At 52.9% G+C, this 26,534-nt stretch overlaps 7 protein-coding genes across 7 annotated transcripts; 5 read left to right on the top strand and 2 right to left on the bottom strand.

The window, feature by feature from the left end:
- Window positions 1–636: 636 nt before the first annotated feature.
- Window positions 637–1,843, top strand: J4E78_002150 (uncharacterized protein; the record flags this gene model as incomplete). The annotated part of the gene is made up of 3 exons (XM_049362798.1): window positions 637–881; window positions 935–1,341; window positions 1,398–1,843. 3 exons carry the CDS (start codon window positions 637–639, stop codon window positions 1,841–1,843), a joined length of 1,098 nt encoding a protein of 365 aa, XP_049225390.1.
- Window positions 1,844–2,720: 877 nt separating this feature from the next.
- Window positions 2,721–3,542, top strand: J4E78_002149 (uncharacterized protein; the record flags this gene model as incomplete). The annotated part of the gene is made up of 2 exons (XM_049362797.1): window positions 2,721–2,922; window positions 2,989–3,542. 2 exons carry the CDS (start codon window positions 2,721–2,723, stop codon window positions 3,540–3,542), a joined length of 756 nt encoding a protein of 251 aa, XP_049225389.1.
- A 6,879-nt stretch (window positions 3,543–10,421) lies between these two features.
- On the bottom strand, window positions 10,422–11,763 carry J4E78_002148 (uncharacterized protein; the record flags this gene model as incomplete). Its single annotated transcript, XM_049362796.1, has 2 exons — window positions 10,422–11,376; window positions 11,426–11,763. The coding sequence occupies 2 exons, from the start codon at window positions 11,761–11,763 to the stop codon at window positions 10,422–10,424; spliced, it is 1,293 nt and encodes a 430-aa protein (XP_049225388.1).
- Window positions 11,764–17,605: 5,842 nt separating this feature from the next.
- Window positions 17,606–19,056, bottom strand: J4E78_002147 (uncharacterized protein; the record flags this gene model as incomplete). Its single annotated transcript, XM_049362795.1, has 5 exons — window positions 17,606–17,890; window positions 17,978–18,606; window positions 18,656–18,708; window positions 18,762–18,963; window positions 19,017–19,056. The coding sequence occupies 5 exons, from the start codon at window positions 19,054–19,056 to the stop codon at window positions 17,606–17,608; spliced, it is 1,209 nt and encodes a 402-aa protein (XP_049225387.1).
- Window positions 19,057–19,527: 471 nt separating this feature from the next.
- J4E78_002146 (uncharacterized protein) lies at window positions 19,528–21,064 on the top strand (the record flags this gene model as incomplete). The annotated part of the gene is made up of 2 exons (XM_049362794.1): window positions 19,528–20,466; window positions 20,591–21,064. The coding sequence occupies 2 exons, from the start codon at window positions 19,528–19,530 to the stop codon at window positions 21,062–21,064; spliced, it is 1,413 nt and encodes a 470-aa protein (XP_049225386.1).
- A 3,081-nt stretch (window positions 21,065–24,145) lies between these two features.
- J4E78_002145 (uncharacterized protein) lies at window positions 24,146–24,834 on the top strand (the record flags this gene model as incomplete). The annotated part of the gene is made up of 2 exons (XM_049362793.1): window positions 24,146–24,275; window positions 24,410–24,834. 2 exons carry the CDS (start codon window positions 24,146–24,148, stop codon window positions 24,832–24,834), a joined length of 555 nt encoding a protein of 184 aa, XP_049225385.1.
- A 535-nt stretch (window positions 24,835–25,369) lies between these two features.
- On the top strand, window positions 25,370–26,422 carry J4E78_002144 (uncharacterized protein; the record flags this gene model as incomplete). Its single annotated transcript, XM_049362792.1, has 2 exons — window positions 25,370–26,235; window positions 26,296–26,422. 2 exons carry the CDS (start codon window positions 25,370–25,372, stop codon window positions 26,420–26,422), a joined length of 993 nt encoding a protein of 330 aa, XP_049225384.1.
- Window positions 26,423–26,534: the final 112 nt, after the last annotated feature.

Here is a 26,534-nt window from a genome sequence, read left to right as displayed (position 1 = left end):
TCGCTAAAGGAGATCAGCACGGCGACGCAACTGACAAGGGGCCCGCTCGTGCGTCAAGCTTTAGCCTCAGGCGCTCTCCCGTCACTATTTCGGGTTGTTTATGGACACCCGGCACTCTTCCTGGGCTCTTCGGTGGACGCGATCTATGCGGCGCTTCACCACACTTGTGGCTTGCGATCGTATCACTTCTCAATAACATCCCTTGCTCCACCCATGCTTACTGTGATACGGTGCTTTTCGGACACGATGAGGCTACAAGCCACCAGACAGCGGCGTACGGCTGGAACTTGCATCGTGGTACCAAAACGTCCATTCTGTTCCATGAGAGTCGACACGCTCGCGATTCTGGGCCCGATGTGGTCAAGTTCTCGAGCCTCACCACAACGCGCCCAGCTGGAAACGTTCCGCCAAGCGCTATCGAGCGGCGTTAGCAACAACAGCGGCTTGCAACTAACAATACAGGTCTCGGCTAAATCATGCCCCATGTATTCCATGATGATGTCCTGGCAATGTATAAGTAAGACGTCTCTGCTCGTCAATTGAAGATCCTCATCCACAGCAGCACTCAGCAAGCTTCACTGGCATCTCATCAGCACTATCCTTCTCCATCACCATCTCCTCCAACCAACCTTCAACATGCGTAACGTTCTTCTCGCTACTTCCGCCCTCAGTGGCCTAGCTGCTGCCCTACCCCAGATGATCAACATCGAGGCTGCTTTGGCCGTCCCCACTCCCACCGTTCTTGGACCCAAGGCCGAGGAGACTGCTGAGCTTCCAGTGTCTTACAACCAAGCTGCCGCTGCCGCGTCTGCTGCTGCAGTAGTTGCTACAAGTGGTGCAGAGCTCAAGAAGCGTGATGCCTGCCAGGCCCAGCCTGCTGGGTACGTTGTTGTGCTGAACACCTTTACTGCAGAGTGACTGACAATCGACACAGTGCCGGAGCCGAGTATGTTCCTGGACAGGGCTCCGTTGATGAATACCTGAACAAAGAGAACTCTCTCCGGAAAGCTGCCCAAACCGCAGGCACTCCCGAAGGTTACACCAAGGCCTTTACCAATCTTATCGGGTCCACCGAACAGATTGGCTACTTGACCTACAAGACTCTCGACACTTACAGCCCTGATGAGTGTGCCGCCTTCTGCAACAGCGAGAAGTACTGCCTTGGTTTCAACCTCTTCTTCGAGCGCGACCCCAGCGTCGACCCCGGTGAGGGATGCAGTGACCCAGCGCCCGTCACAAACATCAAGTGCTCAATCTACGGATACCCCGTGGCTGAGGCATCGGCCACCAACCAGGGCCAGTACCGTGGTGACTTCCATGTTGTTATCACTGGCAGCAACGGTAAGCTTTCTAACCCTGCTCATCGCCCTGAGTACTCCTTACTAACATATACTCAGGTTACTCCAAGGCCGGCAAAGGAGTCTGCAAGCCCGCCCCTACCGTCGAGGGCTTCAACGCTCCCGCCAACCTTCCCGCTGCCATCAACGCTCCCTTGATCAAGAAGCAAGGCAAGGACTACGACACCTACAACGGAATGCGTCTCTTCAACACCAACCCCTACGACCCCAGCCTGTGCGCTGCAGCTTGCGAGTCGCAGACCCAGTTCGACAAGGAGCACCTTGCTGACGCCAACGGCGAATACAAGCCTTGCAACTTCTTCACCTCTTACATCTTGACCAAGAACGGTGTTCCTCTTGGTACTTACTGCGCACTTTACACTCAGTACTGGGATGAAAGCTATGCCGTCAACACTGGCTACTACTACGGCGACGATGAATACTCCGTCATCTGCGCTGCTTCTTACACCGATAGCACACCTGACTCTGGAAAGAACGAGGCGTAAGCTCCTGCGGCTTCTTGTTAGGGGATAAAGCAAGTATGTGATGATCTGATGGAGGATAGAATGTCTTCAGCTTGTTCCTTGTTAGCTTAATGTTCTAATCTAATCGCTATGCCAACACATCTGCTTCCGTGCTTGCTTCGGCATCTGAACGAACTTTTTGTCACTGCTTTGACCAAGTCTATGTGATGATCTTTGATGCAAAACAGCTTTGGTGCGATTTGGTATATTGCTTGACAATAATGTCCCCGTCTACTTCCAGTCGCCCCGGAGCAACTCAGCAGACACGGAAAACCACAGGGAATACTTGATGTTCCTTGCTTAATAATCCTGATCGTCGCTGTGGCGACGGTTGGCTGGGTTTTTAGGCCCTTCCCACCCGGCACTAGTTTCTGACATCGTGCATGTCAGAACGTCAGAATGCACGACCACTCCGCAACTCTTTTCTGAACTTGTCAAGCCGTGATATACAGCTTTCTCCACATGTACGATGATGACAATTCATGAGATTGTAAAGCAGTTGCAATATTAGCACTGAATTCTGGCTAGTGCGTGGCTTTCGGCAGCCATCCTCTTAAATCGCGGTAGGGTGCAGGATCAGCGGCAACTCAGATGCCGAACAATAACCAGATTGTTAGTGGAAGGATGGTATAGGAAGTATATAAAGAGATGCGCCGCTGAAGAGGAAATATGTCAACCAGCCCTCGATCAACTTCGACTCTCAGCATCCACACGCACGCAGCACGATAGCTTACAATCACTCACTGATATCTCATTCCGACATCCATCTCTCTCCCACATTGTTCTATCAGTACAGTTTGAGAACATGTCCTCAAAACCAAGCGTCGTCGTTGTTCCGGGCAGTTTCTGCCCTACAAGCATGTACGACCCTCTCGTAATGCCACTTCGTGCCAAAGGCTACGATATCCACGTTCTCGAACTACCCTGCTATCCTGCTGGCTACAAAGCCAACTCCGTTACTCAACCAAGCATGTATGACGACGCAGCTTATGTCAACGAGTTTGTGAGAAAGCTCGCAGACGGTGGAAAGGAAGTCATCCTACTTGCGCATAGCTATGGTGGTAAGTCCTAGATTTTTCATACCTTTTCTGATAGATGAAGGAATGACTAATGCTGATATCATATAGGTTGCCCAGCAACCGAGGGTATCAAAGACGTAACGAAGAAAGAGCGAGAGCATCAGGGCAGGACTGGTGGTGTGGTACGCCTTGCGTATCTCACGGCCGCCGTACCACGTGTCGGCGAATCCTGCGGTCAGGCCCTTGCACGCGAAGAGAGTGCCCCAATCGAGGTTGATGCAAACGGATGGGTAACGCAGTCCGATCCTGCCGCTACAGCGTCACTTTGCTTCAACAACCTCACGCTGGAAGACGGCATCTCGTACGTTGCCAAGTTTGGCAAGCATCACGGTGCTTGTTTCGGTGACGTACTTACCCACGCTGGCTACAAAGATGTTCCTGTGTCTTGGTTATTCGCAAAAGAGGACCTTATCGTTGTACCAAGGGTACAGCAAACTGCCATCGATGTTATCGAGGGAAGTTGGGTCGGTACAGAGAGGGACGGGATGAAGGTGGATGTTACCAAGGTCGCCTGCGATCACTTTCCCCTCGTTCTTGATGAGAAGAGAGAGCAAGTGAGTGTTTGGATTGAGGGCCTTGTCGAGAAAGGAGGCCGCGAATAGTTACGCGTGGTGAGCCTTTACCGCAGTGGAAACGAATAAGTTCCAATGCTTGAGCAACTGGCTTCTGGACACGTCAATCGGATGTGCTTGTACAGTGCATATATAGCGTAGCATGTTATCTCAAAGAAAGTTCTTGCCCCATCTTCCTCTCTATCAATGATCTCTTCTGAATGCCACAGACGGGCGCACCAAGGTGCTGAGACGGTGCCTCAAACATCTAATCCCAATCTCCATGGTCCTTGAACTGCAAGTATACTCAACTTGCCACAAGTACCGTGAGAAAGATTGCTCGTCGTTCTCCTGGCGATGTATGCACAGGCTCTCCTACAGACGAAGCAGCTAGACTGAGTGGCTGTGTGACGGAGTTATGTGAAGCTGAAACGGGCTCACGGAAATCTGCCTCGATGCGGTATGGGGGTAAGATAGCATTAGTATGGTGTTGAGTATACCCAAGACACGGGATATTTTGTCGCTCGCATGTCTATGCAAAGATTAAGCAGAACTGGAAACTGACGACCGTTCCGAATATCTGGGGCGCTTCTAAGACACTCTTTAGGGAATGTTCATTTGCGTAGAGCGTGAGGATTAAACAAGTAGCCCCAAAATTTGCACGCACCTGACCTCTTTTCGACTTTCATTGCCGCTAGCTTTTGTCACCAATACGCACTGTCGCAGAGCGGTTATCAGGTAGGGCTGAGACGTAAGCGCCTGCTTGATGGGGATGCCTTGAAGAGTGCAATGTTCCGAGGCAACAAGGCGGAGCCAGGCGTTTGATCTGAGAACCAACAAGGCATGAACGCATATAACTGAAACAAAGAATCGATGCCTTGGGATGGATATGCAACAAAACAAGGTGCTGAGCGTACTGAAGATGCGAAAACAAGATCTGGAACTTTGCGGCGTATTCTGGAAGGTTGACTTAATGCGTTTCTATCGTGTTGAGTGTGATAAGAAACAACCTGCTGTCCTCCATTGGTAAAGACCTTGACTTCGCAACGTGAGAATGATTTGCGCGACGATACGAGTCGCCGTTCCAAACCTCAGTGTATAGCTATCGCAACATGCTCGTTCGAGATGGACGAAGAACCACGCATTTCCGCTATCCGCGCCACACTAAGCAAACGATTCTGAGTTCCGTCTCGTCCCTGTTTTCGTGAACTCTAGCAAGCGGGATGTCGGAATCTGGGTGTCGTTTCAACACCAACTTGTAACCGATGGTGCGGCAGAAATGCGAAACAAGCCCGCATTAACACCATCGCCTTGGGCCACCCACCTAATTAATACACGGTCAACGCTGTCGAATTCATATAAGGAACTTGTGTAGTTAGCAGGCTTGAAGTTGCATGACTATCGCATTGCTCAATCAATTCGAATCCAATCAACAAAAAACCAATCATTCACCTTCTTTGTGCTTGTAAAAGGCCCCACGATCGTTACTGCTAAGCCTCCCTTACTCTAAACATGCGCGTCAGTATTGCAATTGTCGGTGCTGTGGTAGCTTCCGTTGCTGTTGCGTCACCCATCACATCGTCTTCGCCTGTGTCGCGGAGACAAGGTCCTCCAGGGCCCAAGGGATCCATGGGAGGACCTATGGGACCGGGCGCTGGTGTCGCTGGAGCAGGACCTTGCCCGGTATGTCGCACACTCACCATTATATGTCATGGAGAGAATGTGTGCTGATTGCGTGCGCAGATGAACTGTTGGAACGAAGCCGCAGTGGTAGCAGGCTGCGATCCCAACGCAGACGACAGCTGTCTGTGCGGACCTTTCTTCGATGCCGTAACGTCGTGTTCAGCGGCGACATGTAGTATGGGCGAGAACCTTGGTACGTTTCCCTTATTCCTGCCCACACCTTTGGATGCGAAAGTGCTAACATGTGCAACAGCAGCGTTGAGCTTTCTGAACCCTGCTTGCGAGTAATGAGGAGGAACAGTTCGCCGCAGATGACGATGTGTATGATAATGAGCGTATCGTGGGCTCTGAATATATCCAACAGAAATGGACAGACTGTCGATTACGTGTGACGTTGAGGCCAGGTGTATGCCGTACGCAAGAGGACGGAGAACTAAGAACCAGTCGCTTTCTTTCTTACAGTCCTCCAATGAACGATTTCATGACAGAACGAAAATATGTTTCCACCCCAAGGTGCAGCGATAATCAACAGGTGTTGTGGTTTCTGTGCAAGAATTCATCCTGCTCCTGAGAACCCTCAGCTGGGTCTTTGGCCAGAGTGAAGGGAAGGCGATGGTACATAGGCCGACCCAAGCCGAGTTGCCTCGAAGATCTTCCTCTTTCTGCATATCTCAACATGTTGTCCCAGTGTCTGGCAAAGCGCCGACAAAGCAATCCGAAAGACCAGCATCAGAAGTGGATGACGCGTCTATCTGCGCTTGGCAAATACTAAACTCGAGACAGTCAAGCCTTGCCGAGATCATCAGCTCAAATCACTTCACAAAAGCGTGATATTGGGGATTCTCGCATTGCATCGTGAGTTTCGTAAAAACTTCGCAATCGTCTCCCGGGCATCCAGAAAGAGGAATCCTTCCTCATCTCTCTCCGATACGACTTGAGTCAGCGTCACTTTATCGTCTCCACATCTTCTGTATCGACTTTCCTTTTCAGCCACCGGAACTTCATTTTCGCGCAATACACATCGCTTGCAGCTCACATATATCCTGGAGACGAGATCGCCGAGACAGATGCAGCGCCGTTATCGTCCCCACAGACCCTGAAAGTCCTGCACGTGGGTGCCATTTGAGCCGCAACGCAATATTTGACCCATGCTCAACCCTGGTCGCCGTGTCCGCACTACTTTCTTGGGTCAAAAGTGTTCCGAAAAGGATGAATTCGACGCGGTACATGTCGAGGAGGTATTTCACCCGCAAAATGCTGGTGGCGTTGTACTTAGCCCGAGGTACAGTCACATCCTTAGTTTTTCCGGCCAGTCTCAAAAACAGAGAGAAGAAAGGTAGAATTCTTCCGCGTTTGGACCCGCGGTATCTCGGACCGGCATAATTACGCGTCTTAACTTGTCTGGGGAAGCCCCTTGCTTGAACGGCTGGAGAGCTGGAGAGGTTCGAGGCCTCGACATTGGCGGCGTGGGGGTCATTTTCACATGTCGGGGGGCTGTAAGCTCTGAAGACGCTGTTGAGCTCCGAGATGGTGATGCCTATACTAGTGATGATGATCTGACGACATGCAGGTATCTCAACAATATGCCTTGCCTTACCTGTACACCTCACGGTATCGTAGCAGTAGATTGCATGTGCAGCGAGGCACGCCGCTATCATGTCACGGTCGGACCATCTCGAACCACCGACGTGTCGTCCAGAAATACTTTGGTACATTGCCCCTCCTCAATTAATTTGAAGGAGTAGTAGCTTGGGCGTTTGGTACATGCGTTGAGCAATCTATCCCAATGTACACCCATTCTCTCGGGTATCCGCGACATTGGTCGGGTAAATACGAATCTAGATTAAACGATTATATGTAGCGTTGCGCCTTGATGCGCCGCAGAAGTCGGTTATTGAGATAAGAACAGCGGTAAGAGGTGATCGGACGTATATGGTCCGCGATGCACATGCGATGCGCGGTCGCTTAGAGCAGCGTGCATGTAATTGCAAGACTCCGGAGACAGCTGTCAGACTGTTGCCTTGATTGTTGACGGTATTCTCAGGTGTGAGAATCAGGCTGCGTCATCATGAAGTGAGACCAAGACTTGCGATCCTGGAATCTAGCGTGTCATGATAGTTGCATAGTGTCCTTCTGTGCGGCTTGGTAGGCGGTACAAACGGCTGTCACGGGACCACACATCCGCGATATGGAGTGCAGAAGCCCTCCATCGTTATGCCGGAGATGTAACCTCGACTCGTATGTGAAGGCATTGGATGGTTGGCGAACGAGCGGCCCAAGCTGCAAAGCATCTGTGCATCGCCCTTGCGCAGGGCACCGGAAGCAATATCTATTACCGTCTAGATAGAACCGATCTGCGGAATAAAGTGTTTGCGTGGACCTGGTTGCGGTCGCTTAAGTGCAGTACCAACAGCCTGGTACGGCACAGTGTTGGGTTTAGATGAGAGAGCGTTGTGCTAGATCCTGCATCTCGTATGCTGTGCAAGTGCGGCTGACCTCAACGAGCACTCTGGAAACCATATTTCAAACCTTTGAGGGTAATGTTGCCCCTGCATGGACGGAGGTTGAGTCAGAAAGGGTGAATCAAGGCAGAAAACGTGCGACGAGCTTTCGATACCCTCGGCTGACACGGAGCAAGGGCGGACGGAAGGATATTGGCGTGTGAGACCGACAATGAAACTCCCCCGGATGATTTCGATAGCGAGAACTGCGACTGAGCATTGTTCACTTGGCTCAGTTCTGCTTGGCTTTGAGCCGCATCGGATCGGAGAGGATGCCGGTTGTGACGATGCTAGTCAAGGGCTGCCTCCGACTGCACAATTGGCGGAAACCCAGCTGTATCGGGAAGTATATGCGATGATCGAGATGTGGAGAAGGGGTCCTCTCCACAGTCCACGACACCTCGTCCTTCCCTCTGACTGGTGCATTTACTGTCTCGGCAAAACTGCATTCCTCGACGCGAGTACGTTTGCACAAGTGATCCACCCCCAAGATACTATGTGTGTGACTCGCATGTCGCCAGCCTTATCCGCCGCGATTTCCTGCTCAGGCAGGTCCGGATTGCCAGTGTGGAGACCCCACAAGTAAGCGATTCTGGTACTTAGGATGGATTCGCGGCCTGGATGGGCGGCTCTAGAAGCTCGCTAGACGCCCTTTGCTATGCGGTCCCGAGTCAGCAAGCAAGGGGCGGAAGGCTTAGTAGAGTGTGGTATTTGTCCCGCCGGCTGTGTTCTCTGGGGTGAATGGAGAGTACCCTCGGAGCCCGGTTGCTGCTAACGTCGCGCGGCTGACTGAGACACTTTTGTGGGACAGAAGTTTGTCTTCCCCTTTGTCGTGCGTTATCTTTGCTTTTCTGGGCTGACAAGAAAGAGGGGCGGATCTAGCTGCCAAGTCGACATCGGGACAAGGCGTGCGAGCTAAGGGCCCACGATGGTCAGGTACGTGAGCAGATTGGCGTGCACTGCACTTCTGTAACGGGTAACCCACGGCGGAGCTACGTCGACAATTCAAAGCATGTGCCGGAGTCGCGTGGTAATGCTGAAGCTGCTTGCCAGCTCCATCCTCCTGCAAATGTCGCCGTCTGGTTGCGGCGTGCTGGTCTGGTGCGTCTCGCTGCTCGAAATGCAAGCCTACTGTTGGTCGTGTTGATAGGTGTTGTATACAGAGACGTATGTATCTTCGCTTCGCGCCCGCCGGCCCGACATTGTTCAAACGCCGCAATATCTAGCGCTCAGCCAGCGGAGAAGATCCCGCCAGACCTGCCGATTCGCACACTCGAGACTGTCACGATCGTCATCGCTGTGGAGTAATGACGGCGCTGCTGCACTCTGCAGTCCGGGGTGCATGCCCAGGTGTACCAGAGATGATCGCCTCAATCAACCGGCGGGAAATAAATGTGACGAGTGAAGATAGGCTGTGGGAGTTTCGCACTTGCAAATCCGAGACATACAATCTGACGAGTCGCTTGGAGGCTGTCGAATCGCATAGTCTCACATGGAAACGCGGCGTCTGCCGATAGCCAAGTCGCGATTCGTGCTGTGGTGAGGACCAGAGATAAGCCAGCACGATTCGATAGATCCCCGCAAGGATGTCACCCAGCCAAAGCATCTCGGAGATTGCCAACGTTGTTGATTCTGTCCATTTGGCACCAAGGCGCCTTCCGGTTTCGGACTGCGACAGTGAAGCATGGCAAGCGCCACTATTATTGCGTGTGCCACGTACTCCACAGTCTGACTCCTCCCATGTTCCGTCCTCTCCGCAAAAAAAAACTTTCAGGGCCCTCGTGTCATCGCTCTGCTAGCGCCAGTACCGCAAGGTGTGCGTGCCAAAGTCGTCATGGGTCGGAGCTTATCGCACAATGCGGAAAGGGACAAGAATAGCTATTAGCTGCTCACACAAGATGAGTGAGCAAATGAAACATGTCTGGATATGTTGGGTGGGAGGGTGGCTAGCCTGCCTCTCCTCACCGCACATTTGCCCTACCTGCTCCGGGGTAAGACACCATGCGTAGGAGAGGATCGTGTTCGGGACAGAGTGTGGTAGTACCAGACAGCGGAATGTGGGGAAATGCCGGTCTTGTTTGAGTGCTGTTGGTCCGACCCGTATCGTAAGATTTGTTTGTGGGTGTACCAGACAATCGACAAAACTTATCTGCGGGGAAACACTGGGCGTGGTGGTTGGGCAGTGTGGAGAGATTAGAAAGATAGGCTGGAAAATTCCACCTTTCCGGGTTGTGTATGCAAGTATGCTTGGTTCCCTGCTGATGATTCTCGTTACTTGCATCACCATGGTGCTAAATCACGTCACGCATAGCGACATGCTTCACCCTAACATAACCATCTCGTAATTACATGCTCAAATGCAGATAGAGTGACTAAGTGTGGATTGGTATTTCAATTAAGCGCCAAGCTGGGGGATACTGTCTAATCATCTCGGCACTGCGAATAAGCAGGCGCTTCCCTCACAACAGCCAGGCCGATGAAACAAGGCTGAGTGGAACTTATACAAGATTGCGAATCGCCAGATGCGGCTTCGCGGGGTATTGGATCCAACAAAACAAATAAGAAAGGTCTATCTGGGTGGTGGGGTCTGCGATGTAACAGAAATCGTGAAATGCCGCAAGCATTACTCCTCATGAAAGTTTGTCCATGTCTAATCTCATCGCTTGCTAACGTGAATGACGGAATGCGAAAATGCTGATAGAGAACGCCGATGCCATGCTAGTGGAGTGGAGTGGAGTTGAAAGTTTTAGTTGCGATGCGACAGGTCCTCACCGGCTAACGAAGCAGTCGCCGAGGAGTTGCCGGAGGAGAAGCCGCTATTGCTCGGGCCATTGAGGAGATCCTGGACGGCCACCTTGGGTACTTGTGGAACCGGCAGTTTTCGCTGGGCGCCCTCTGGTTTTGAGATGATGTCGCCTATGCGCAACCCGGAAGATTGACTGGGCACGTAAGGTTGTTCCCGATCTGTAGATGGCTCCATGGGCGCCAAAGCTGGTACGAAGTTCTGGTTTAAACTCAGATGACGTAGATGAGGAAGCTGGAGGTCATTGAAGCCGTGCGGGCGTAATCTGGGTGAGTGCGCAGGAGTTGCGAGTGGGGTGTGGTCAGGAGTGGGGCTGCAAGAATCGTGAGAGAAAGTCGGCGAGGGAGGAGCAGTCGACGTTGGCGAGCCTGGTCTCGACTTCTTTGTCATACGGTGCGAGTACGGGTCGTCATCCTCGTGTGAATGAGATCTTGACATTGGCTGCGACGAGTACGCGTACTGAGAGAGGCCAGGCAGACGGCTGGCGTAGGGATGGTAGCCGCTCGTGATGTGGTGTCTACTTGAGTGCGAGTAGTGACCAGGGCGCTGCTCTAGTCTTGAGGCTGCGTCTGCCAGCAGATCCATGGGGCGGGATAAGCCGCTGGGGCTGTTGCTGTTACTGCTGTTGAAGCCGCCCTGGTGGTACGCTGCCAAGTCGTTGCCCATGTTTGGCGAGTAGTTGGAGAATGAGTGAGGAGGTGACACATTCGGTGAGCCAAGCTGAGAGCCTGGAGCACTGCGGGAGATGGGCTTGGATGGAGGGGGCATCATGTGCGCAAGGCCAGAGCCAGGCTCCATAAGGCCAGCTTGAACGGCAGCAACAGCGGCCTGGTGGGCAGCGGCATGTTGCTGGCCCTTTCCCCGCCGTGAGTTGGGGTTGTTGTGTATCCTCGAGTGTCTATGGAGAGTTAGCTGGAAGTTGGCAAGACGTGGTTGCTGTGACATACCGAGTAAGTTCGTCGGAGCGAGAAAATCGCTTTGTGCAGCCGGGGAAAGTGCAGGCATGGGGCTTCTCTCCAGTGTGAGTGCGAATGTGGCGAGTCTGATGTTCCAGACGGTGGAATGCCTTGTCGCAGAGAGGGCACTTGTAGGGCCTGGGGAGATCCTGACGGGGCTCGTCCGACTGCTGCGGGGCGTTTTGCAGCAGAGGAGCCATGAGGCTCACGGTAGCAGTAGCCATAGAGTTGGAGTGCTGGGTGGTAGTGGGTAGTTGGTGCTGTTGTTGGGAGGACGTGTCGGGGTTCAGCAGGTTGGCGAAACCTGTCGAGGCAGAGTTGGATTGCATGTGACCGAGGGTGAAAGTTTGGGGAAGGGGGATGATGGGGGGCTCGGATATATGTATGGATCAACGAGGCGGGCGTGTGGGGGTCGACTGATGGCCGTCAGGGCTGTCTGTGCTGACGCGGGCGAGGATATGCCGGAGCAAGCGCAGAAAGAAACGCGGTGCGCCAGTGCGGCTTGGCTTCCTTCGGGGGGCGCTCGAGTCGTGGAGACGTATCAAGAAATGCGGGCCCTTGAACGCTTGCGTGATGACTTGCGGAGAGGAGCGTGCAGCGGGTGCAGGGAGCTGCTGGAGCCAGTCCTGAGTGCGTCCGAGGCCTTTTTGGGCGGGCGCGGGTGAGATGGGGGATGGGATGCTATGGCGCAGTACCCAGCGGAACTTGCCTTGGGCCGGCGCTGGTTTTGATGGCGCAGTCGCCGGTGGAGCTGCGACAGTTGGTTGAGCGCACGATGCAATTTGCAATCGTGAGAATTCTGCAGCTGAAATTTTGCAGCGGTGAGTGTCGGCGAGAGGTTGCAGAGGGCGACAGTACAGGTGTGCGCAGCAGACCGGGGCCCCCAAACTCTCGTGATGAGGCCAGGACACCGAGTGGGCGTACGTGGGCAGAGTGAGGCAGCAGGTCAGATGGTGCTACGTCGCTGCGGAGAGGTGGGCGGGCGCTGCGGTGCGAGTGATGGGCGCCGCGAAGCTGGGGCACAGAGATAAGGAGACGGCGGCCTTTGTATGGGGTGCTCGAGACGTCACACATCTGGGGTTTGTTTGTGCTCCCGCATCTCATGGATGCGCCTTCCTCAGCGGCCACAGGCGCTCCTTCCTCAGCCATAGGTGCGCCTGCCCCTCGTGGCCCTGACTCCTCCGTGCCTGCCTACACCGCAGCACAACACCACGGAATTCACCCACCCTCAGGGATCCGGCCATGCATCCCCGCTGCTGTTACTTGTGCTGAGCGCTTCCGCAATCACCTCCACCCATTGGCCCTGGCCGACGACCACTAACGCTCCCCAACACACGCAGCACACCTGATTTACCCACTGGCTTTGTTCGCGTTCCACCGCAGCCCGGGGGCTGATCCAAGACGCGTCCATGGCTGTGGGGGATCATTTCCTGGGGTACGGCAGGCACAGCAAGCAACAGTGAGCCACCATGTCGCCCCGAGACCCCTCGTTGCAGTGCCTCGCACAGCATCGCAATATCTCTCGCAGCATCTACACACCAGCACATGCGCAGCGGAGTAGCCCCGTGCTACCGAGCCGGCCACCTTGCCTTATACTACGGCCCGCCTTCTATGCGTCTTCCCGGCCTGTGCACTCACACAGTCACAGATGAAGATGCGAGTCGGTGAACCAACGCAGGGCGAGGGCGATCTCTGCCGAGACGTGCCCAAAACTGACGATGCATCGGCAAAAGCAGCATCAGCATGGCTTCACCATCAGCTCATACTGTGCGACGAGTTTTCCCTACTCCGTACTTATCGCAGCCCCTCGCTGACTAGTGGTCTCCGCCTCGGTCCCGCAGCCCATCTCCGCTGCTCGTTATCTCCAACGCACCCTGCCGTACCCCTGTGAGTGGCTTTGCAGCAGATCGTGGGGGACCTTTGCAACGGACCGGCGGTCCCGAACATTATGACGCCTACTTCCTTGGTATTGTTGCCAATGTGAGAACTGCTTCACGGCTCTAACTACGTCCCTTAAAGTCGCCGATGCCGTCGCAGAGCACTGATGCAAATGCTACGCTGCAATTTCAATATCGGGTCCGCTATTCTTATCTCTTGTTCGAGAAATTTTTGAGTACTGCTAGCCCTTCGATAGCTCGCCCCGCTTTGTGGCGCTTCCTCCGAGCGTACGCCTATGCCGAGCCGACAGAAATTTCTCACGCCAGCAGAGCCAGGAGCTGTTTCTGTGGTAAACGTGGCATCGGAGATTCTCGGAACGCATGTCGCTGGAGTTGTGGCTCCGCTCAATTCCACCTCGGTGACGTCTTAGCTGCTTCTGGACCTCCGATATGCAAGGTACGCCTTTGTGGAAGCTTTTGTAGAAGCACTGTCCTTCCAGACGTCACAGTGCTAGACCCGAAACCAGCACAACTCCAGCTTAGTTATGCCGACGTTCTTCCACCATGCGTTTCGCTCGTGAAGACAGCGAACGTCGGCCGAGGCACAGTTCCAAGCAACCTCTGTCCTGGCAGATTGCCATCTGCGACGTCGGTCGGACCAGTGCCCGTCGACCTTCCAATCCCCTGGGTGACTGACAGCTGTTGCGCAGTGGGACCAGTTCTGCCAGGGTTTTACCTTCTCATCGCCCAGCGAGACCTGACACTCACCAACTGTTGCAGCGCTTAATGACTTCAGACTGGAATTCCCAGGGTTTCTTTGGCCCATTGTACTGACGTGTTTCGCAAGTCTGGAAGACCCCATTACGCGTCAAAGCCAACAGTACCCGATAGTATCGGTTGATCTACGGGTCGGGCTCTGGGGCCCCGCACCGTTGACAGTGGCTCATGGACCGAGACGAGGCGAAGGCGATCCAGGGGTTTTGTTTCGATGATACCGCCACCTCATCAGATCCGACCTTCTCTGCCTAGACTTACCGTAGTGGCCATGTTGTTCACTACTCGATGTCAGTCTGTCGTCTTCAAAGATAGTGACAAGACGCAACGACGCGACGACCCCAGTACATCACGCCAAGCTTCGGTGGCAATCCCAGTGCACAGATGGTGGGAACAGATTACGAATGCTGCATAGCTGGGGTTGACATGGACCGATGGCGGAATTCGAGGTCTGCAAATTTCTTTAATGCAGTCACCCAACATGAACAAATCTCCAGTCACATGTCGATCCTACGTCAGACCACGATCTCCACAAGTCTGCATAAAGATCGTCGTCTTGTCCGCAATTGCTGCGCTTGACAAACTCAATAGACCTCCTATCGCAATTATTGAGCGCTTCTCCAGGCTCTAATGCCCCAGAGCATTTCACTAGCAACCCCTCATGGATCTACGAAGCCCCGATCGTGATCTTGGGAACAATCAATCGGATGCAGCCCGCGGATGAAGGGAGAATGTCGATCTGCCTTTAGCCCCGGGGAGATTCGCGTTATGCCAGGATGATCGCAACTTCTGAGGCCGGGGATAGAGTTACTTACACGAGGGCCGCTGCGAGGCTCTCAGCTGTACAGTGATGAGGATCAACACAGAAGATGGTACACTACGGAGGCTTCCAGTCTTTGGTCGATCGGAAGTGGCCTACCAATTGATATAATGGGCTTTTCGTATTCACGAGCACGATTGACAGACTGGGGATGTCCTTAATTGATGGCTTGGTCCCTCGTGACCTCATCCTCTTTCTGTCCGTTCGGGTACTATAGAGCCACATAGTACTGTTTCGGATGTTAATGGTCTTTGTTTGAGTGCACGCTATTACGCCGGCCTGGTTTGTCGATGGCGAACGCGTCTCGCATATCTGCCCGCGCAGCACTGGAGTTCATTTCATGCTTGAGCTGTTGTGCAAGCGCCTATGTTGATATGACCTGCGCTCAGTACCAATCTTGGATGGTTCTGGTGTCTTTCCGTTCCGCTTGTCGCGGGAGATAGAAACCCAGTCAGCAAAGACCTTTGTGCATACCCACTTCATGTCGAACTTTAGTCCGTATGACAACTGAGCCAAGGCGCCTGCATAGCCATAGATCGGCTTCCGCTTGTTAACTTTGACACCTTTGTGTTTAACAGGACCAAAATGTGCACTCGGTGCAAAGTCTTACTCAACTTTGTTTTACTAGCGACTCAGCTTCGCACTAGTGTTTGCGTATGGTCTTGCACTATACCTATCTATCCCTTACGTCCTTAAAGGCTAAGGCAACAATAATCGTTCAAGAAAGGTAGCAATCGATAAAGTATGTTTTGCTACACGATCTGCATGTTCCTGCGGTGCAATACTGCCCTCGCTTGTAAGCGCGTCGATTCGCATGCTTGTTGTAATACCACCAGAGCACTATGTTATAAACGACAACGCCATGCGGTGTCTTGTAGCAGCCAGATACATCTAAGTCAGGAGCACATCTTGTTCATAGGCGGGTTGCTGACTACCGGTACTAGCAAATGTACAGAAAAGGCAATACAGGCCGTGGTATCAAGTGTCTTATAAGCAGCAAGTATCAATACCGCCAGCCCATACTCATACAGCGCGTAATTACTATCAGAAACGAATCATTCGGACAACAAAGTAGGTACTACTCATCGCATTGACACCAGTCACTAGCCTCTCTTTCCTAAAATTCAAGTTCGCCTTAACATGCATATTGCAGAACAACATACGAAGCCGCTATCACCATCCTCCAGTGTGCACTACGTTATCATCTCGGACACCGTTACCCGACCAACAATACCGTTACGTACGCACGCCGTCTTCCTCTGCACCTCCTTTCACGGATTACTCGAAGAGGCAACAGCGTTGCAAACCTCCAAACACCAGATTCAGGATCAACACCACGATCCCCACATCAGGCGTCCAAGCGAAGCGAACATCTTGCTTCACAGGCGGGTCGGCCCCGGATACCGCGTGTCAGTCGCCCGCTAGGGCCGTGAATGCCGTCTCTTCACGCAGCCTCCGCCTCCATCAGGGCAAGGGATCAACGGTGACCAGCGAAGCGTAGTGCGTTTGTGGAGAAGCGTGGGGAAGGAGTGACATTGCGCGGTTGATACTAAGGCAAGGACCTTCTGCATCTGGCGTTAAACGACGCCCCTGCTGTTGGTGGAGCCGATGATATGCGTTGAAGCTGTTTCTGCCTGGCATGACAGATGCTGATTGTTGTGGAAAGAGGAGATCACCATCTCTTGTGCAGTTTGTGTGGCTGACTGGCGGTGAGCAAGTAAATCTAGATTTCGTTCACGTATGCGCCCTTGGCGACAGGACAGTAACATGAACTATCGCTTGCTGCGGAGTCCACATTGGAAGCAGGTGCTTCTCCGGCAGGATTGTGTAGTTCGCTATGCTCCCCGTGGGGTAATCAGATGCGATTGTATCAGTGGCTTGCTATAACACTGTCGCGAAAATGCCTATCACATGGTCAGGTGGTCTGCCACGAGCAATCAGAACGTGAAACAAGCAGGTAGGTGGCAGCCCCCACGCCCAGGCGACACACCAACCCCGCTGACCCCGGACTCGCGAAGCCTCAAGCCATCATCATCCAAAAGAAGCACGACTTTTGCCGGTGAGAAACCCAGGGCTTTGGGTTTGCGGGCGCTTCCCCGATCCCTGTGAGCACCGGAGTTCCGGGGTGATGCATGCACGTGTAAAGGCTGATGAGGCTTGTGTTGTGCATTTGCTTTTTGTTGCTTTTCGTGGATACCGCTAGCCTGGGGACGACACCCATAGGCTCTGTGTCCGGATTTGTATAAGTGGAGGACGGATGCGAAGCAAATCTACCGCCGGAAGAATACGTACATGCCCGAGCTGGATTACGCGGAAACGAGAGTGTTTGACCGTAGCGCGCGGAGACGCATCTCAGTGCTGATGTCAGAGCGCTTCGAATGCAGGCGAGCATGCGGGTTGGTGCGGAGACAAGGTGTGGGTGTTCATTCCGGGGTGCACTGTATGACCCCACACGGCTGAATAGCGAGACCCATTCCCGCGGGCCGGAGGCCTGTATCATCGGTGGAAATGCGAGATCTACGTTCTAACTGGTAGATTTGCCAGTTTTTAGACCTTGCATATGAAGAGAAGGGAGATACATACGAGCTTACCCCAGATGTAAGCAGAACACGTCTGACGAGCAACGCGCGTCGCGACAGAGCAATAACTTGGCGGGTCTTGACTGTGGCAGAGGTGTAGGGTGGACTGGTGCCCCTACAATCAAAGCGTAGATGTCCGTGTTACCTTCTTCTTATGGCCCTCTGCGACAACATCTAGGCGAGGTCCCACAGCGTCGTTCTCGTTGACGGCTGCTTCATCCATCAACAACCCCTCAGTGGCGACTTCATCGTCTTCTATCCAGCCATAGAGCTCATCAGAATTTGGTTCTCGAGCCACGTCCTCGTCGATCTCGGCGAAGGATCTTTTAGGCGGTCTGGCTTCTGTTGGGACGAACAGAGGGGTTGCAATATCGTCGGCTGCTACATTCATGTCGCAAAGACCGTGCTGTATAGCGTCAGCGGGAGCTCATCGCACAGGATGTTGGAGCGCATCGTGGTAGATGAACGCTCTGCAGGTAGTATATCGACGCACATGGTCAATGGTGAAGGATACCACGTTGCCCACACTGCCTTCTTCCGCGAGAGCTACACCATTCGCCTTGACCAAGCCAGCAAATCGCGCTTTCTGCAAGCTGTCGGCTTGTACCTTGCTCTTGGCCTTGGCGTGTCGGGGCCAGTCTCTGAAGAGAACCAGACGAGTAGAAACGCCATTCTCCCATTCGATCCCTGATATTGCCGGTACCAACAATGCGCGTGAAGCGCCACGGATGCGTGTAATGGTCTGGCTCGTCACTAGTAGGGCGATGTCGTGCAGTGCAGCGAAGCGCGTAAGTGTGGCGATCAGCTCGTTGATGACGGTATATCGACGTCCCGCAGCCCATCGTGCCTGATCTGTCTTGTTTTTGGGTAGGCGGTCGTCGACATTGCGGGGGTATGCGTTATCGACGAGGGTTGCAAGAGAGTCTACGACGACCAGGCTGGTGCCGTGCGGAGGAAAGGCAGCGGGCGCGTGCATGAACAGCGCCAGGAAATGGGCAAGCGTCGGCATGGGCAAGTAGTGGAAATGAGCACGCAGTTCATCTCGAGAGATACCGGGCGCATCGGGTTGCGCAGTGAGCATGTCGTCGACGCGATGCTTGACCAAAGGCGCACAGGCAGCGTCTGCAAGCAATCAATTAGCCCTGGTCCGCAGTTGTGGACATATACATACCGATCCATATCACTCGCTGGCCCTCGCGCAGGGCAGAGACTGCAGCCTGTATCCTTGAACCCTTCAGCCGCCGTCTCTTGTGAAGCTGTGACGCAGGCACAATTACCCAAATGCTGTCTTGCCGACTCCGGACGGGCCGAAGATCTCCGTCACCTTGCCGCGTATGTATCCGCCCGAGACATGGTGGCCCGGTCGGCTCGGCGGTGAGAGGACCTGGTCGAGCTGTGCCAGGCCCGTCGATACAGTGCGGGCTCCGCGCGCATGGAGGCTTTGGAGGGCTTGGGATGCCGAGACGGTGGGCAGCCTGTCTGTGATAGTGTCAGTTATCTATGCCATCTGCGCGAGAGGAGCAATTGCCTACGCGACGAGGGCGACAGCTGGGGTGCTTCTTCACTGGCCATGGTGTGTCGTGGCTTGCGGTCGAGCCTCAGCGGATTGCGATGGTGGTGCGGTAGTCTCGTGATCTCGCGTTGACGTGCATGACGTTCCGCGTTATTCTGCTTGCCCTGTGCGCGATGGGGTCGAGAAAGCCTTCGTGTAGGTAGAAGGTGCGTATGGTGGGTGTTCGGGAGACTTTGTCGAGAGCAAATGCGGGCCGCGGTTTATCATGACTCGCACCCTCTCCTCACTTCCACATGCCTTGCTTCCTTCTCGCGACAAACATACTGCCCCAGGAGAGACGCGTTTTGGGTGATCTGGTCTTTCACTCGTTCAAGCACACCTGCCTTGTGTGTTCTAGCGCCGACGATATTGCTTGGGCTTATACCTTGGCATGTTTTCACGATAAGAGTCGCATCTTCGAGCTTCTAGATCTCTCCTTTGACCACACGCCACACTCCTCTCCCTAGTAGCGTGTGAACGTCTACACCAGCATGGCGGAAAATGTCGAAAACTTCGTACTTGCTGCCAATGGTATGCTCAAAGAAGCTGGCATCAACATAACACTCCAGGCAGTCCTCCTTACGACGGCATCTTGTATCGCCCCTCTGGTCTTTTTGCTTGTTCTCGCTGCCTTCAAAACACCAAAGCCACTACCTCCGCCAGCCGGTTGCAGGAAACTCGGGCTCCAAGGACGCAGTAACCTGGAGGATCAGTATTCTAAGAGATATGCCAAGGGCGGTGACCCCACTCCAGAGAAGCCATGGACGGTCAAGGCACTCTTCGTCTACCCCCTGAAGTCAGGTGCACCCGTCGAGTTGAGCAAGAGCGACATCGATCGCACAGGACTGAAATATGATCGCCAGTTCACCCTCGCCCAGCAAGTCACGAGCTTGCCCACGCTAGACGGCAAGGTGACCAGTGAATGGCACTTTATGACCCAAAGGAAATTCCCTCGCCTTGCTAAAGTCGACACTGAGATCTGGGTTCCGGATCCTTCCGCAAGAGGCTACAAAGAAGACGGAGAATGGGTCAAAAGTGAGGGATGCTTGGTCATTCGTTTCCCCTTTTCTCCCGACACCGACTTCACGATCGAGGGTCTGATCAACTATGGAAAAATCATGTTGGCAAGATTGAGTCGAAAATCGGAGCCGATGCTGGAGTTCAGAGTACCTTTCAACCCTTCGCCGGAGAGGATCAAGAGCAAGGGATATCGGAGCGAAGTTTTGCGTATCTGGAAAGACAGCCCTACTGCACTCAATGTTAGCTCGGAGATTGATCGCGAAGTCTTCGAGAAGTTGAGATATACCCTTGGTGCAGCAAATCCAATTGCGCTCTTCAGAATTGACACGAATGCGTATCGGGAAGTACACAAATGCGCGCCCAAAAAGGAGGATGTTGGATTTGAGACGGTCATTGGAATGCACGATTCGGTACGTATGGATTTTTTCAGTCATGTCTTACTATTCTTTGATCTCAGCTGTTGCCGTTCCAGGCGCCTGAATCTTGGAGATTCTGTCCTGACCTTCTACGGCATTATGATTAATAGTACTACAGTACCCGATCCATATTTTGAATCTCGCTTCGGTCCACGACGTAGCATCCAAGCTCCCCAATCCCTCTTCCGAACTTCCAGAACTCTGGCAAAGGCATCTTACCCTCCTCGACGCGCTGCGATTCCGCGCAAACATTTACATCACTGGACCTCCTGCCTTTGCCGAAGACGACTGGAAGCAGGCACAAATTACTTCATCTGATTCCACATCCTCCATGAACCTGCACATCTCATGTCGGACGACCAGGTGCAAGTTGCCTAACGTCGACCCAAAAACTGCTGTAGCCGATAAGAACGAGCCTCTGACTACGTTGAGGAGTTACAGGGTTATCGATGAGGGGTCTAAGAATGCGTGTCTGGGTATGCAAGTCACGCCATTGGATACAGGAGCCGTCGCGGTGGGTGATAAGATTGACGTGTTGGAAATTGGGAAGCATCGATTTGAAGGAGGGGAAGGAAGGAAGGTTGACGGCTGAGCGACACCGCAAGCTCAAACGATGGAACCCGCGTAATATCTCAGGTACCTACTGCGGTGGAAGTAAGACTGCCTCTGTAAAATAAATGCGAGATTCTCTTGATCTCTTAGGTTCATTGGCTGTGTAACAAAGCATTTTCTCATCAGTAACCCATACCCTCATATCATTAACCACCCCCATTTCATTTCCCACTCCCTTTCCATCTTCCAGGCCCTAGGATCCCAGGATGCGTATCCCGGCTCAATGGCCCAACTCGGCATAGTAAACAAGTCCTTGCACAGCTCTTCCTCGTCCACCACACCTATCAGCTTTATCAAACTATCCCTCATTCGCGGAAATGGGAGCCGGTCAATCCACCGCGGATGTACAATCATCATTTGCAGCTCTGTTGGATGCAGAGGTAATGGAATATGCGGCTTCGGCATGGGAGTCCGTGAGGAGTAGGTAGTAGCGCAGGAAATGCCTTGGATGTCGCCGTTTGCATAGAGTGCAGCAAAGACGGTCAAGGGGATCATGGTCTGGGCTAGTGGGGAAGGTATTGAGCAAGTTTGGGGGTAGGGGTTGCACGTTAAATCAATCTCTAGTGCGCTAGAATGTACTTCTACGTTCTGGAAATGTGGGCAGGGTGATCTCGACGTATTGAGATGCGCGATATCGTCTGGACTGGATCTAATTGCGATCTCAGATGATGTATCATTCGTGGAGGATTCCGGGCGTTGGGTTTGAGGCAATCGCGATGTTGATATGCTGGTTTCGTTTTGAGCTTGACGTAGTCGCTGCCCTACATTATATGAGTATAAAATGATGCATGCGCGATGGTCCACACATACGGCGTGCACGTTGTGCCAATCGGTCCTGTATCTGCTTCCTCTTCTTCGCATCTTGGACATTTTTCCACTCATCATCCCTTGGATCCGTTCTTCGTGCCATCGTTTTTCTACTAATAGCTTTTGAAGGCACTTATATAGGTTTCCCGCAGTTATAGGATCGAGTAGAAACTCGTGGGAATACTCCTGTAAGGCGTCCACAGTGCTTACAAATACACGGGCACTGATAAAAGAAGGCTGCACTAATGAGCATGGGTCTCGGAAGAGCGCTTACGACACTCAAAATTGAAAACTCCCACTTGACAAAGTGTGGCTCAAGCAGAGATGACTTTCAAGTTCTCGTTGGCGTTCTGCTGCCGCGTTAGACTTGGCGATGTCTCCGACTGTCTTTACGTAGGTAGAATACGCCATCTTCACATCCCCCATTTCGTCGTATTATTTTCTAGGGACTCCAATCTTGCGATCTTTTTGAAAATCAGGAGCTGATGAATAAAGAAGGTAGAGAATAGTCAAAATGGAGAGAGACCTTGGGAGCTGGAGGCAGCCATGGTGGGGCTTCCTTTCTAGGATTGGTTGGCGCGGGGCTTAGTCACCACGGGGCCCTCCAACTCTTGCCGTTTGCTTTCAAGAATGGGTCCTGCTTCAATCAATGAGCTTTCGCAATTGTTGTGTATCATCACATACATCAATTCGTATTAGAGTTGCAAGCGCCTGTGTTATGTCCTGGGATACCGTCAGCCTCTAGACATCACGCTGATCACCTATAAATGCCGCACGGCCTGAAGCCATCCTGGCTTCTAGGTCATGAGGGTTTATCACTCTCGTCGAGGCCTCTGTTCGTGTGTCTGACAAGATCAAATGCCGCGTCGAAAGCAACGAAGTCACATCAACCCGCTATTGCGAGCTCCTCAGCGTGCTCGTCCAATAGTGAGGATCCGAAATGGGCTCTCGGCAATACCTACACCGTCAACCCTGCCGAGGCATCTCGTCAATCATTCGCAACGTGGATACATAAACGAATGCGATACGCTTAACTCATCGATCAGAAAGATCCCGGATCTTACCAAGGGCGGTCTGTGGAAGATGAGCGAAGAGAATCCGTCCTTTAAGGGCTGCGATAAAACACTGCTTGCATGCACACGAAGTCGAAGGGATGCTACCAAAGAAGGGACGTCTGTGTCTCATCTCATCGCAATTTCTATGTCTAAAACCCTATGTAGGCATGTCACACTAATCCTAGATGCAGGCTGGCAAACTTGTAACGGAAACGTAGTCCCTAGTGTACTTTGAGAGCTCAGCAGCCATCAGTAGACAAGGCCTTTCCCATGTATTCTACTACATCGTGGAGGCTACTCTGTTCACCTTTGCAGAGTTCAAGACGATTGGTACAAGAACAGCGTTGTCAAGGACAGCATACGTCGGAGACCATGGCCTAGACCGATATTGCAACTGCTTTGTTGGCCTGTCGAGGATCTGGCCCGGCCATACCCGTACATCTCTCCCGGTTACACCAACTGGTAACAAGTTGTTGAAAGTGCAGACTACGGAGATCATACACCCGTCGAACATGTTCATTCACACAACCTGGCCTGACAAATCGGCCGTCTAACTCGGCGCACACGAAGGGCGTCGACTTGTCTATGCTATACCGGCTAAAGCTGATTGAACCAAGCGGACATGCGTCCTATAGGGGTCATTACCCCGTGCTTAGGATTTTCCAGTCCTCGCTGCGTTAGCGCCAGATCCTTCGCGACGCAACCGTGGACTCCGCCTCAAAAACGCGACAACAGATTCAACACCGACCACATGCAAGGCCGCAGTGCAGTCACTGAGCCGTTCCCGTGGGTGAAAGACTAGCTTCTTGATGCGTGCTTCGACCGGCAGATCATTTCTTGGCTACCTGCCTAAGACCTGCGTAGCAAGTAAATATCGCGTACGCAACCGAGCAGCGTCAAGTCAAAGAGGGACGTTGGGAGTGGATTAAACCTCTGGACCTCCGCCACGGGCGTAAACTTGTGATCCTTCGCGATGGTCGCGTAGAGGATGGACCACTGCGTGGAAGTCTGCCTTACTAGCACCATCTCTTCGTTTGAGAATAGATGTAATGGGTAAAGCATGTGGGTCAATATCTGAAGTCGTGTATATAAAGTTACGATGAGGCCTTCAGATATCAACATCAGCTTTCTAGCCCTCGCTTCACCTCATCAACCACCACTCAAACACACAAACGGCTCGAACTACCACCAAACTCACCATGTACACTCAGAGTCTCATCCTTGCGGTTCTGCCTCTTATGGCTCATGCTGTCGACATTATCCAGTTCGCCATCTGGGAAGACAGCGTTCCTAACACAGAGTGCAACCTCGACCTTGACGGCGCCTACTGTAAGCAATGTCCCCCGTGCTGGCCAAGTGTGGGCCATTTACTTATTCTATACATCAACCCTTAGTTATGTGCAGCAACATCCCTGCTGAAACCTGCTGTGCGAACTTCTGGAAGACTACAAGCTCGATTCTAGGTCGCGGCCTCAACAACACCCAGGTCGATGGCCGCGATCCAGACTCATTCGCCGTATTCAACGGCGAAGACGGCGACCCATGCGCCGTGACTACGGAAGGCTACTGTGGCGGCGGCGGAGGTTTCGAAGACTTCTGCTGGGCTACCGGTGGTGGTCAAGAAGGATGTGGTGCAAAGGAGACTGGAGGCTCACTCTGGCACAGCGGGGACGAACGTCTGAAGGGAAGATTTGCCAAGAGGTCTGTTGATGCTGTCAAGCCCAATGTGGCTGGGATTTGGGATGCGGTCGAACGCAAGCACCGTCACTTTAGGATTGGAGGCGACGTTCCTTCTGATGTCACCACCATTCTCGTCGAAGCTGTCAAAGCGAATGCAGGATACGGGTACCTGGATGAGTCGGTGAAGGCTTTTGAGATTGCGGAATAAGTTTGGTTAGGATGACATCGAGGTCTTGGACTGAGATGCATGTTAAGAGGGGAAACAGTGTTGGATTGTGTGCTTACGTGTCGACGAACCTCTCCTACTTCTAGTGCGACAGTCGCTCTTTTCGGAATTTCAATCAAGCCTTACTCTTCAGACTGGAAATAACTATCCAGACCACAGCTCCAATATTCATTGCTGTTCATAAGTGAAGAGACTCGCCCACTCTTGAACGCGTCTACCATGTCTGGGCATGTCTTTCTTCCCTGTTTTTCGCTGGTATAACCTCGTGACCTCATCATCTCCTAATCCGAGAGCCTTATAGTAGGGATGTCGGAGCTGGATGTACAATACGGCTTGCGTCTGTACTACGGCATGCCCAAATGGGCCTCATTGCGGGGCTAACAGCACTAGCGGGGTAGCACATCGACATCGAACTGCGCGTTGGAACGTACAAAAGTCTGTAGCTCTCAGCGCTTTCTTTCTATCACACTTCCTCCCAGGTACAGAGAAGATGCGGAAGTTCGAACACCAGCCCGACATGGGAGGCCCGAAAGGAAGTGCAAGGGCCAGGGTGCAGCTACCGATAGCGCAACCAGCCGCTAAGCCAGCATCAAATGGGCCTTCGGACTCAAACAACATCACCTCATCGAGCGCCGACCCGTACAAAGCAGCTCGCGAAGCTCTCGATCGCGATGGCTTCGTGGTCTTATCGGCTTCGCTCTTCCCGTCTTTTGATCTCGACGCCCTGCGCGCTGCTGCCTCCCGCATGACAGAAGCGGCACGATCTGGGAAATGGCCATATATACGCACATTGCCGAAGCAGTTCCCACCATGGCCACAAGATCCCTCGAAAGGCATCTGGGGCGTGCAGCATCTGCTCCACCCGTCAAATCCCGATCATCTCACATTCGCAAGATCGTACTTTGACAGCGAGCTTCTGAAGTACGTCGCAGCACTAATTGGGTGTGGCGAGGACGATTTGACCATGGAATTATACAACATGCTGGTTCGACCAGACGAGGACTTCAGTCTGCGCTGGCATAGAGATGATGTCGCAGCTACCGCAACGCCTGAAGAAGAGCTCGAGCGATTGAAGAAGCCAGGGCATCACGCACAGTGGAACCTTGCACTGTACGACGACAGCAGCCTTGTACTTGTGCCTGGATCGCATAAACGCGCACGCACTGAGACGGAACGAAATGCGGACCCGTACGAAGTACACATGCCCGACCAGATTACTGTGCAACTCAAGGCAGGCGAGGTGGCCTTCTACAATAACAACATCCTACATCGCGGCGTGTACGACAGTTCGAAAGAAAGGATGACGTTGCATGGAAGTATAGGAACGACACAGGCGGGGAGCGAGCGAGCGAGGAATGTGTTGCAGCACGGTGTCGGTGATTGGTAAGTATCCCATACGAACTGCGCGTGAGACATACACTGACTTCTTACACCTACGTTCAGGGCCAAGGAATACGATTTCGAGGGATTTGAACCTGACATGGCAGAAAGGGCGAAGAAGATGAGAGAGAGGCTCGTGGAGATGGGACAGAAGAGCGGAGATGTTGGCTTTTTCTCGAAGGATGAATGAGTTTACGTGATTGGAGTCGAGCTAAGAACGGTCCCGAACGATCGAGGGAGTGAATGTAATGGCGAAGGGGTTGTAATTCCTACGTAGAGTCCTCATGCTAACTTCATAGTTC

Source organism: Alternaria triticimaculans, assembly GCF_023758025.1.
Source record: "Alternaria triticimaculans strain BMP 0046 chromosome Unknown scaffold_2, whole genome shotgun sequence".
Lineage (NCBI taxonomy): Eukaryota > Fungi > Ascomycota > Dothideomycetes > Pleosporales > Pleosporaceae > Alternaria > Alternaria triticimaculans.
Note: the sequence above shows the minus strand (reverse complement) of the source record. Positions and strands in the feature narration are given on the sequence as shown.